Genomic DNA, 12,335 nt, shown 5'->3' with positions numbered 1-12,335 from the left:
TGTAGCATTGGAAAAGCTAATGCTCCCCCCAAAAACATTATTCACCATCTGCAGTTTGCTAAAGATCATGTGGACGAACCAGAAGTTTACTGGAAGAATGCTCTGTTTTTAAAAACAGAGCATTCTAAGCAGCTTCACTCAGCAAAACTATTACGAAACCTTTATTTAATAATTCATAATGTCGTAATAATTCTGTTTTACATAGCTTCTTTTGAGGTCTCAGGGAATATATTGACACTTTGATCCATGAACGTGAAAACAGCTTTCCAGAGTCAAACATAATTATTCCACACTGTGAAGCTTAGACTGAAGAAGAGCCTTTTGTTTTTTAACTTCAAATATTCTCGAGGAGACTAGCTTGTTGTTGTTTGTTTATTTTTTAGTCGGACTGTAATTCTTGGCAGGTTTCTTCTTAGCATACATAAAAGGGACTTATGTTCCTTAGTTTTGTCCTTGTGTATAGTTCCGTTCTTTTTGTCATGGAACTATTTAGTCAAAACTTTCCGGAGACTTTCAGGTCTCCAGGCATTGCTTCTGAAGCTTGTGATGATCAAAATGTTAATATATAGAATGTTAAGGGACCATGGGGCTTATTCTGCTGAGAAGGTGTAGTTAAAGAAATGTATGTGACTTTATCCATCAAATATATATATTTCTTTGAGTTATGAGATGATAACCCCGTCTTAAACGCATTTCCAAATCTGAGCAGTTTGAACCTCGCCACCTTTATCTATGACACCAGCGCCATAAAGATGCCTGCCTGGCCATTATCAGATGCCGTAAATCGTCCATGTGCTCAGTCAGCAGACACAGGCTGTTGAATCTGAGACCACAGCAGTCACTTCACAGGGGCTCGGACTTTAATCACCACTATCTCTCCTCTTTGTCTTATTCTATCTCTCTGTCTTTGCAGATCGAAAGCTGCTACATGACGTTAAACCTCAAAGTGAGTCTTCCTCTGTGGATCTCTTTCATTTTCAACTTCTGCCCCACCCACCAGGAGTAGTAATGGGCTAGAATGTCAGGGGTCGAGTTATTCTGAGTTTAAAAAGCATGAAAAGCAGAAGAAAATTAATGAAATGGTGACAGTCATTTCCTGCTCATGTAACATCATAGATTAGCACCATTTGGTCCACCTGGAGCCACTCCTGTTTCAGCAGGTGCTCATTTTGAATTAATGTCATTTTTCAGTGCCCCTGACTTTATCATAAGCGTGACATCACAGCTGTGTTTCTGCTCCGATGGAGGAGCTGTATTGGTTGTGGCAAATAAACATGTGCTAACGTGCGGAGGATTAATGCATCGTAATTATTGCAAACGAGCTAATTTGACCAATTTACGACACGGTGCCCCTGCAATCGTGTGGTGGCTTTCAATCACTCTCTGGAACTCGCCGGGCCAAGTGATTGTCAGGTGCTAGTTTGCCTCAATTCATTAGCACTCCTTATTAGTGTAAAAATCATGAATATTGCTTCTTTGCATGTTTTGGGGAAAGGACTGAGTGAGAGTGCATTAAGCTGCTGTACAGTCATCACCGTGGTGGGAATACTTTGAATTGATTTACCTCATATTTGATGAGTACTGCTCGCCAGCACCCTCATTGTCACACATCAGTCACAACTAATGGATGTCGAGGCCCAGGTCTCCAGGCATTAAGCTAATCACATTCCATGTAAGCACCCCGAGTGAGTAACAGCTGAGAGAAAAAGCTAGACATGTTCATCATTCCTATCTGTGATGCAAATGTAGCATAGAGAAGTCAGACAGGTGATGCGCTCCATCTTTTCACTTCACATCATTCTCTTGCCCTGCAGTAGCATGTTTAGCATGTCGGCATTTGCCCTTGGACGTCTTCTCCCGTTCCATTGTAAATTCATTCATGATTACCTGTGTAATTAGTATAACGTGGTTCTTTTATCTGCAAACAGTTGAAAATTCTACCTGATGTTGCATTCAGACTATTCTGTCAGAGAAATCATCAAAGATTACCTTGGCTGTAAATTCCACTGCCATAATTTAGTGTGATTTGGTGAGAAAGAAATAGAAAATTGAGTTCAGACTAAAGATTGGACAACAGGTACTCTATAACTTGGTCAAAAAAAGATAAGTATTGCCAAAAGGTTTTGTCACAGAATCAGCCTTACAGACAAACACTTGTCTTGAAATTGCGATAGCGAGTGTCTGTGTTAGAAAAAAACACAGAAGAGAAGACAAAAGTAGTAGAGAACTATCCATCCATCCATTGTCTACCGCTTATCCTACTCAGGCTCAGGGTTGCAGGGGATGCTGGAAGCGGTCCCAGCTGCCGTCGGCTGAGAGGAGGGGACACCCCGGACTGGTCGCCAGTCAATCGCAGGGCCACATGAACAGAGTGACAACCGTTCACTCTTTCAATCGCACCAACCGACCGTTCCCTCTCTCATTCGGACATCTGGGCAATTTCCCCAATGTTGCCAATGAACTTTTTTGAACCAGAGAACCCAGAAAACCAATGCAAACACAAAGACAACATGCAAACTCCACACAGAAAGGCCCCCCGTTGGAATTGAACCAGGGTAGTACAGGACTACCAAGAGTTACTAGATAGATGACAGAAATATATCCTTTATCTTAATTTATTCATAATTGTTTGTTTATAATTGTTTCCAAAGCATCTAACAAATGTAATTTTCATACAGGCATTACCTGTACTATTTGTTCATGTTTTCTGTATTGAGCATCATCTTTTTTTGTGTGTGTTCACCAGGTATGGACAGGTCCAACAATGTAGCCCTGTACTCGGGCCTTGGTGCCGGCATTATCGTGGTGGCCATTTTGGTGGTGGCTGTCATGCTGTACAGGAGGAACCACAGCGAATATGGCGTGGATGTTATTGACTCCTCTGCTCTCACTGGAGGATTCCAGTCGTTGAACTTCAAGACCACAAGACAAGGTGAGAGAGGATGAGGAGAGCCGCTTTGACTCCACACATGAGCAGATGACCACAAGGCCATAGAGTATCACCATTCAAGACCTAATTCACAGAGTCACAATCATGATTGGTTGTGTTTTTCAAGCCCTGAATTTACACCAATTTTTATTTGTGAAAGGAGTTTGACAGCCAGCTCTTGTCTTATTGCACAACACAGGAAAATAAAACTCAAGTGCTGCCCCTTCCCTGCAAACCATGCACATTATTATCAGACAGCAGGTCCCTAGCCATCACCTTCCTTCGACTTGAGCCATTGATGGAAAATCACTTGAAACCGTAAACATCAATTTCATTTTGGATGTTCAGTGCAATGACTTCAGCTGCTTACATGTCAGAGGCTGGTTCAAGCTTTCACATAACTGCCGCTGACATATCTGGGTTAGTGCAAGTGATAGCCGCAGTGTTGATAGGTGATCCATCCTCGCCACTACGGCGACAGCGCCGGGAGAAGCTCTGCATTCTGCCCCAGGAGTCAGCGAAGCCCCGCCTCACATGGAAGGAGGTGAAGAAAGAGGGTCTGGGTCCAGCAGATCATCAATCCTATTTGAATAGGCCAGCTTCCCCCTGTGCCCTCCACCGGCCACTATCACTCTTTTCCATTTTCCTCCCTATCGCTCAGGATGAAGCATCTTGTAAAATATACTGTGGGTTGAACACCTCCTCTCTTCCTCCTGTGGAAATTGCAGTTTTTTTCTTATTTGCTGATTTCCACCATTATAGCATTAGAATCATATTTTCCATAGGCATATGTGGTAATAGAAAATACCCAATAATTACCAAGATGAGAAAAAAAAAGGCTTAATAAGTTCCTAAATGCTTCCGGATGACTCCCTGCAGCAAAGTTCTCTGAGCCTCACCCTGTCTCTCTGCATTACTTTTGCCTCTGAGTGATTTTTAATCAGAGGCCCAATTCCAAACCTATCCCTCAAGGTATTCAAGCTGAGGTACATTTCATTAACTTCTCTCATCTCAACACTGCCTTTCCATTTTCACCGCGCCATTCTTAAGATGCACATTCAAGCGATAATCAGATCACTCTCCACTCAGTCGGAGGGGAGAAAATTTAGCAATGATCAAATGCCAGAAGCCGAGGGGTAATGTCCACCAGGCTGCTGCAGGAGGTGGGAGTAGCCACTGAGTCACTATTATCCTGTTTCGAAATAAGGATATTTTCTATTTCATTATTTTTATACAACAGTGCTCTTGTTGCTATATAGTAAGTTGTTTTTCCATGCTGTTGATATAACAGAAATGCTCAGATTTGATGGTTGAAATTCAATGAAAATATTCCACTTCGTATTTTGATGCTTGCTCAAGAGCAAGCCTCATAATCAGAGAGGAAAATCAACTGTGTGGTTTGACTAGTTCATCTTTTACTGTCAACCTGTGCACAAATGTGGTGTTGAAAAGGACATAAATATTATCAGTAAGGTAATTCTGCTGACAGTCCACGTGATTCATGTGAACTGTTGCATCGTCTTGCAACTTGTCATCCTGTTCATCAACACATTTCTCCCCGTCAGTCAGTCAAAGTCAAGTGTATTATTATTATTATATTTATCTTTATATATATCTGTACAGATGATTGAAATTGTATCTCCCAGAGACTTAGAACATTTGGCATGTAAAGAAGGTGAAAAAGACTCTAAATCCAAAAAAAGATCCACAATAGATTCAATATTTGTCTCATTAAATTACTTAAAGTACACAACACTTTAAAATTATAATAATCATAGTGCCAATGCAGTCAGGACCAAATTAGGTGCTGGTGTAACCCTTGAGAAAAGAGTGCGTGTGTATAGCAGCAAAGCGTTTCCTCGGGATAACAGGGTCTGATTGTTGGGGGGGCTGAGCTCCCTGACACCCTGGTGGATGAATCTGTCCTTGAGTCAGCTGGTCCTCCTCCCTGTTGGTAGGCATGTGTGTGTGTGTGTGTGTGTGTGTGTGTGTGTGTGTGTGTGTGTGTGTGTAAGTCTGTGCGTGTGTGTGCGTGTGTGTGTGTGAAGAGAGAGAGAGAGAGAGAGAGAGAGAGAGAGAGAGAGAGAGAGAGAGCAGGCATAATTGCTAGTAAAAATCTTCTCAATGGTGTCTGTAGAATGTACACATAATGTTAATATTTAAAATACATACTATTTATATGTGTGTGTGTGTGTGTGTGTGTGTGTGTGTGTGTGTGTGTGTGTGTGTGTATGTATATTATGGATCTCAAAATATTTCATGATCAATGATGAGAAAACAGATACATTTGCGAGTAATCAGCCTTTTTTTCTGACTAGTGGTTTTTGACACTGACAACAACAGCATAACAACTAATGTTATCAATACATTAATATTTATTATGAGACTATCAACCATGAGGCGTCATACATTTTCCTTTATAATAGGCATTTTTTTTCTCTCACTCTGAATCAAGTTTCTTGAAATAAATGGCATAACCAATTCACTTAAAACAACAATAATAACGTTGTTCCACTTCTAAAATATCACTAAATTTTCAAGCTGCTTTCCATGAACACAACTTGAAAGCAACATGTGTTGTTTGAAATATAAAATGCTCATTAAAAATCATGCCTTGCAGTAATTAATGATTTCCCCCCAAAATAAAACAACATTAACCTCCCGCCTTGCGCCCCTCGCCAGGCAACAGCTGGGCAGCAAGGACTCAGTGAACTCCACTGTTATTTTTGTGGGGGGGCAGCAATTTGTCTGCAGCTGCCAGATCGATGGGTCCCTCTGCTCGCTTGGTTTGGCTGTTGTATCACATCTAACAGCCTCAGATGAAGTCTTCCTGACTGGGACCTTCAATCCTTCAGACTGAGAGCTGAAGGACTCCCCTCATTTATAGAGTGGTCACCTCAACCCCCCCTGCCTTGTTCCCTTCTTCCCATGTCCTTCAGGAGGACTAATAGGTGACCGGCAAATGAATTATGGAGATCAAGCTGTGTGTTCGATGTAATTAAACCTATCACTTTGACCGTAGCCTTGTGCCCTGGACCTTGTGTCCAGGTTGTGCACTTTTGCCTCTCATCTGCTGGTCAACTGCCCCAACATGCCAGTTTAATTACATGACATTTCGGCAAAAAAAGAATTCAGAGATTGTTTTGGCCTTGAAATTCTTTTGAAATGCCTTGATACTAGAATCTTCCATGACTTAATGTAGCAATCAAGCAGATTAAATTCTGATTTGTTCACTACTGTGTCTATATCTTAAAAAGTAACAACATTAGTGAAAGCGCAAATCTCCTGATAATGATTAATGCATACAAACAAACTGAAGCATTTTCTTCTTCCTTAAATTATATTTCAATTTTCTTGTCATGTACTATTTGGTAGCTTCCTTTGCTACACACTAAACTAGCACTGCTTCAGAATCCCTAGCCTGCCCTGTACCGCCCACCGCCTTTTCTTTATCGTCATTTTGGGTGAACAGGTAAAAAGTAACAGGTTTAAAAGTCAAATAATTAAAAACACAAAAATATTGCCCTGTGACTCCAAGCAAGAGTGAGTTTTGGATCATTTGTAAAGGAGTGCATTTTCCTGGTAAAATCTATAATTGCATGGGCATATGGCAACGCTATAGAAAAGTCACAAGGGGTATTCTGCGTATCCCCCTTCTCAAGGATGCAAGACATGTTTTGGCATGGACGCAAGTCCGTGAGACAGCATTCGAGGAACTCTACCTCAATTTTCATAAAATTAAAATATACTAGAACCAATCCAAGAAAGGAGTAAACCAGGAAAAACAGCATACCGTCTTTATCTTTAGTTGGATCTAGGACACCAGAATTTAATTATTCAATGTGAGAGGATGGGCTTTGATACATTAATTAAAGAGTTCTGCAGTTACTATTTGTCCCCTGCCAGTTTGTAAGCGCCTATATGTCCTTGTCTGTCTCCGTCTCTACAGGCAACCCTCTGCTTTTTAACTCCTCCATGCAGCCAGATTTAACTGTGGGACGGACATACAGCACTCCTCTCTGCTTCCAGGACAGTGCAGACAAAGAACTATTTGACCCATTGCCAGACATCAAGGTCAAAGTCCAGAGCTCCTTTATGGTGTCCCTCGGAGTGGCTGAGCGGGCCGAGTTTCATGCCAAAGCTCCTGCCGAGACCTTTCCACGGGACCTGGCCCGGGATTACTGCAGCTCCGTGGACAGACGCAAGAAGGGCCTGCTAACATTCAATGGGCCTCTGACTGGTAGCAAGGAGCAGCTGAGGACCACAGGTGTCTTCGGTCACCCCGGAGGACGGCTGGTGGTGCCAAACACCGGTGAGCTTGAAGGCTGTAGATAAAAGGACAGGCTGAGCTTGTTAGAAGAAAAAAAAGCACATAGCCATTTTATGTTAATGCAAAGCTGGTAACACACTGTGAGGCGACAGTAACTTCTCATTACAGGAGCCGTCATGGGGTGTCCTGTTATAAGGTACAGCCACCGCACAGTGTGGCAACACAGCATCCACCAATAACGCCTAAACGCTTTGTTATATGTACAGCTATCATAGTGGGTTCCTCTGAGGTATTTTTATTATTTCTTTCCTATTAACAGTTGACTTTGCTCTAAAAGATATTGTGATACTGGGCTGTAATTGCAACACAAGATGAAACAGTGACATGGTAAACCCAACAATGCAACCTTTATTTTACAGATTTTGTGTCTTCACTGATCTCTGGGTCCCAAATCAGGCATTTTTTTTTGGATAACCTGTGGTAGTACGGTGGTGCAGGGAATAGCATTTCCTCCTCAAAGCAAGAATGAATGATTGCATGTGTTTATATGTGGTCCTGTAATCAACCGGCAACCAGTTAAGGGTGGAACCCGGCACTTACTCACTGATAGAGATAGGCTCCACCCCCCTGAGGCTATTCTTTTATTATATCACATTATCATTTAATTATGTGGTCTTCGAACATATCACGGCATGTAAATGAGAGTCTTTTGAAGCTGTTAAATTAAAAACTCTATTTATTACCATTCACTGTGATGTCTCCAGGTTCTTATTTCCCAAAGAGATAAAATAATTTATTTTCTCAGTCAAACAAATGGCTAAAGCTCAGCTCACAAACTTTCACTTTGACAATTTTACCCTTCAGCTTTCTCTAAATTATAATCTATTGATCAATGTGCTAGTTGTATCCCTTTATGCCTTAAAATAAATCACTTAAACTGTTTTTATGTTATATAATGCTTATAATCGCCCACATGCTGCATGCAGTCTTTCTACTGCAAACCGTTGACTTATCATCCTCATTTTCTCACTTTTCTTGATATTTTTTGAGTTTAACATGAGACGAAGCGCATCCACCGTGTGTCTCTACATTTAAACCTTTGTGGATTAATGCTGAGTGGATGATGGACATTACTCACAGTAATTCAGTAAAACATGTGTGTGCCTTAGTCTTAACTCTTGAGATGTGATGTTAGTTGACTATCTTTTGTCTTGATAGTGAATAGTTACATTATATATATATGCACACACAACACATACACAATGCAGCCTCAGGATGGCACAAGCCAGTGTCTCCCTGAGCCGGTCCCAAGCCTGGATAAATGCAGAGGGTTGTGTCAGGAAGGGCATCCGGCATAAAACTTTTGACGTAACCAAATATGCGAATCACCCCTAACAATCTCATGCTGGATCGATCAAGGCAACTACCGCCATTTAAGCAGATAACCTTTAGGGTACAAGTGGATATTGGACTACTGTGAAGGAGAGGAGGAAGGTGTGTTCAGAAGCAGAGAGAGAGGAGGAAAGGCAAGAGTCTGGGACTGAGTATAAGTTTGAATAATGAGACAATGACAGGAAAAGGTAGAGAGTTTGTTGCCATGACGCAGAGATGGAAGTTGGATATACTGTGTGTCCAGGAGACCAGGTGGAAAGGGAGTAAGGCTGGAAGCTTAGGAGCAGGCTTTAAGTTGTACTATCACGGTGCTGACAGGAGAAGAGAAATGGAGTAGGGGTTATCTTGAAGGAGGAGTTTGTTCGGAATGTTCTGGAGGTGAAAACAATGTCAGATAGACTTTAGTCTGAAACTGGAAATTGAAGGTGCAATGCAATGTTGTTAGTGGCTATGCCCTACTGTTGGGATGTGAGTTAGAATGAGTTAGATGAAGTGATGCAGAATATCCCCAGAGATGAGAGCAGGATAATTGGTGCAGACTTCAATGGGCATACTGTTGCAGGCAATAGAGGGGATGAAGAAGTGATAGGCAGGTTTGGCATCCAGTATAGGATCGGAAAGTGCTAGATTTTTCACAAGGGATGGACATGGCTGTAGTGAATACTTTTTTCAAGAAAAAACAGGAGCATAAGGTAACTTATACGAGCGGAAGTAGGACCATGCAGGTTGAAACCATCTTGTATAGATGAGGTAACCTGAGAGAGATCAGAGACTGAATAGTAGTTGTAGGTGAGAGTATAGCCAGCCAGCATAGGTTGGTGGTTTGTAGGATGACTGGTGATAAGGAAGATCAAGAGGACAAAGTGGTGGAAGCTGAAAAGGGAGGAGTGTTGTATGATTTTCAGGGAGGAGTTGAGAAAGGCTCTGGGTGGCCAGGGACAGCTTCCAGATGCTTGGACATCTACAGCTAATGTGATCAGGGAGACAGGTAGGAGAATACTTGGTGTGTCATCTCCAAGGAAAGAAGATAAGTAGACTTGGGTGTGGAAAGAGGAAGTGCAGGAGTATATACAGAGAAAGCAGTTAGCAGAGAAGAAGTGAGACACTGAGAGGACTAAAGAGAACAGACAGGAGTACAGGGCAATATAGCACAAGGTAAATATAGCCGTAGCAAAGGCAAAACAAAGGGCGTATGATGACTTGTATGCTCATTTGGACAGTAAGTAGGAGAGAATAATTTATACAGGTTGGCAAAAAAAGAGAGATAGAGATGGAAAGGATGTACAGCAGGTCCGGGTGATTAAGGATAGAGAGGGAAATTTTATTGTATTGACAGATGGTAGAATGATGGGAAGATGGAAAGAGTGCTTTGAAGAGCTGATGAATTTGGAACTTGAAAGAGAGGCAAGGGTAGAAGAGGTGACTATTGTAGACCATAATGTAGCAGAGATTAGTAAAAGTGAAGTGAGGAGAGCATTAAGGAGGATGAAGAGTGGAAAGGCAGTTGGTCCTGATGTTATATCTGTGGAGATGTGGAAGTGTCTAGGAGAAGCAGCATTTGAGTTTCTGATTATTCAACAGGATCTTAGAAAGTGAGAAGATGCTTGAGGAATGGAGAAAAAGTGTGATGGTGCCCATTTTTAAGAATACTGGGATGTGCAGAATTACAGCAAATAGAGAGGGAAAAAGTTGATGAGACATACAATGAAGCTATGGGAAGGAGTAGTGGAAACTAAACTTAGAGCAGAAGTCAGCATTTGCATGCCAGGATAGGATCAGGAATGAGCCTATCAGAGGAACAGCACATTTAAGATGTTTTGGACAGAAGGTCAGAGAAGTCCGGTCATGTACAGAGGATGGATAGTGAATATATTGGTAGACGGATGTTGGATGTTGGCGTTGGAGCTGCCTGGCAAGAGGTCTCGGGGAAGACCAAAGAGAAGATTTATGGACATAGTGAGAGAGGATATGAAGTCAGTTACCGTGAGAAAGGAGGATACAGAGAATAGGGTTAGATGGAAAAGGTTGATTCGCTGTGGCGACCCCAGAAGGAAAAAGCCGAAAGGAGAAGACACAAATACACATGTTTATGTGTATGAATTTATAGATAGATAGATAGATAGATAGATAGATAGATAGATAGATAGATAGATAGATAGATAGATAGATAGATAGATAGATAGATAGATAGATAGATAGATAGATAGATAGATAGATAGATAGATAGATAGATAGATAGATAGATAGATAGATAGATAGATAGATGGGGTGTTTCAAAGGAGGATTTAAACAGTGTTGCTTTTGTAGTTGAAAAGTTTGAGGGCCTACCCTTATGTGTATGTGCAATGTGTTGTATTGTGATCGTTCAATGTCTTGTGAATGTATCGATTGTCTTTTATTTGACACTGGAGGTGTTGTTTTTGTTTTTGCTTTAATTTTAATTTTAACCGACCATTTAAATATTTCTAAACCTAATTCATGGTCCTAAGAAGAGAAAGTCTAACATTGTCTTTGTTGTTGAGTTTTCACATCAAATTCAGTTGTTGTTTTTTTCTGGAGCCACAAAACTGTTACACAGAATGTTTATTTAATGTCATCTAACTTGTTAAAATGCACCAACTGAGATTGCAAATGTTTTTTTACAAAACATCCAGTCTCCTTTGAGCTGCCAAAACCCATTTTATCTGTCATCTCCCACACTGCTCCTCTCAACCCTTTATTTGTCAACCGGAGCTTTATATGCTCTCTGGTTTTGACTTGAATGCTTTCCCATTCACACAGGAACCGATGAATAGTTTAGAGCGACAGCGGCAGCGGTGGCAACGCTACTCTGTTGACAAACTTCACTCTCAGCTCTTTGAAAGATGCTGCATAATCATAAGAATGGCCTGGTTTGGAAGAGATTGTTTCAAGATTGTGTTTAACAGCATTTACAAGAATAACAGAAATATTTGTCTATATTTCATATCCATTTATTTCTTTTTCAAGGCGTATGCCTTCAATATTGCAGCTATTTTTCAGGTTTTGTTTGTATTTATGTGCATGTGTTTTACAGGCACTAAACATTCGAGCTGGAATGAACAAACCTCATGATTCATTGCAGATCACTTTGAAAGGAGTATTACAGCATCCTTTATTTGTATGTAATTGAATTTAGTTTCAGTTGAACTAGCCTGATGATCAGTATACAAAGATAACTTTCTTACCCAAGAGTTTCCTGCTTACATCTATGATTAAAACCTACATCATACATCATACAAATAAGATAACTCATTTCCTCTGGATTCAATGCTGAGATGAAAGTAAACAAAAAGTGCCTGAATGCAACTTCTAACTTCTATGAATTAATGAAAGTATTTAAATAAAATAATGCATTTCACCCCTGGCATGAACCACAGATGGAGAGAGTTAATCTGGAATGCTGTATATAGAGAAATCCAATTAGCCAAACTCTGAACCGAACTAAAATCAACTTACTGCATGCTTTCAAAAACACAGGAGTCTATAAGGACAAATGGGGACACACATGTAGGAGTGCGAGTCACATAGTTTGAGAAATCCTCCTTGGATGAAGGTCACTGGCTACTGAAACTGCGCAAAGCGTGGACTCATATTTTCTTGATGGTGTATATGTTGGAATGTGAAGTTTGACATCATTGGAATTGCAGTAACATTTTTTGTATTTTTATGGTTTAATTTATTGATTTTTTTCATCCCCAAAGGGATGACCCATCTACCAAATGA

The 12,335-nt window shown here is 40.9% G+C and overlaps 1 protein-coding gene across 2 annotated transcripts in view; it reads left to right on the top strand.

The window, feature by feature from the left end:
- Positions 1 to 12,335, top strand: part of LOC147221751 (netrin receptor UNC5D-like) — a 214,397-nt gene that overhangs the window by 155,814 nt on the left and 46,248 nt on the right. The window contains exons 8-10 of one of the 2 annotated variants that reach the window (XM_086169479.1): positions 914 to 946; positions 2,747 to 2,932; positions 6,879 to 7,241. In XM_086169479.1, the coding sequence (XP_086025605.1) occupies positions 914 to 946; positions 2,747 to 2,932; positions 6,879 to 7,241 (582 nt within the window). The remainder of the gene's footprint in view (positions 1 to 913; positions 947 to 2,746; positions 2,933 to 6,878; positions 7,242 to 12,335) is intronic. The other variant, XM_086169480.1, reaches the window with a different exon arrangement.

The sequence above is a fragment of the Fistularia commersonii genome, chromosome 22 (genome assembly GCF_037954325.1).
Source record: "Fistularia commersonii isolate RoL2024-O1a breed Wild chromosome 22, RoL_Fcom_v1.0, whole genome shotgun sequence".
NCBI lineage: Eukaryota > Metazoa > Chordata > Actinopteri > Syngnathiformes > Fistulariidae > Fistularia > Fistularia commersonii.
The sequence above is the reverse complement of the archived record's forward strand: the minus strand, read 5'-3'. Positions and strand labels throughout refer to the sequence as shown.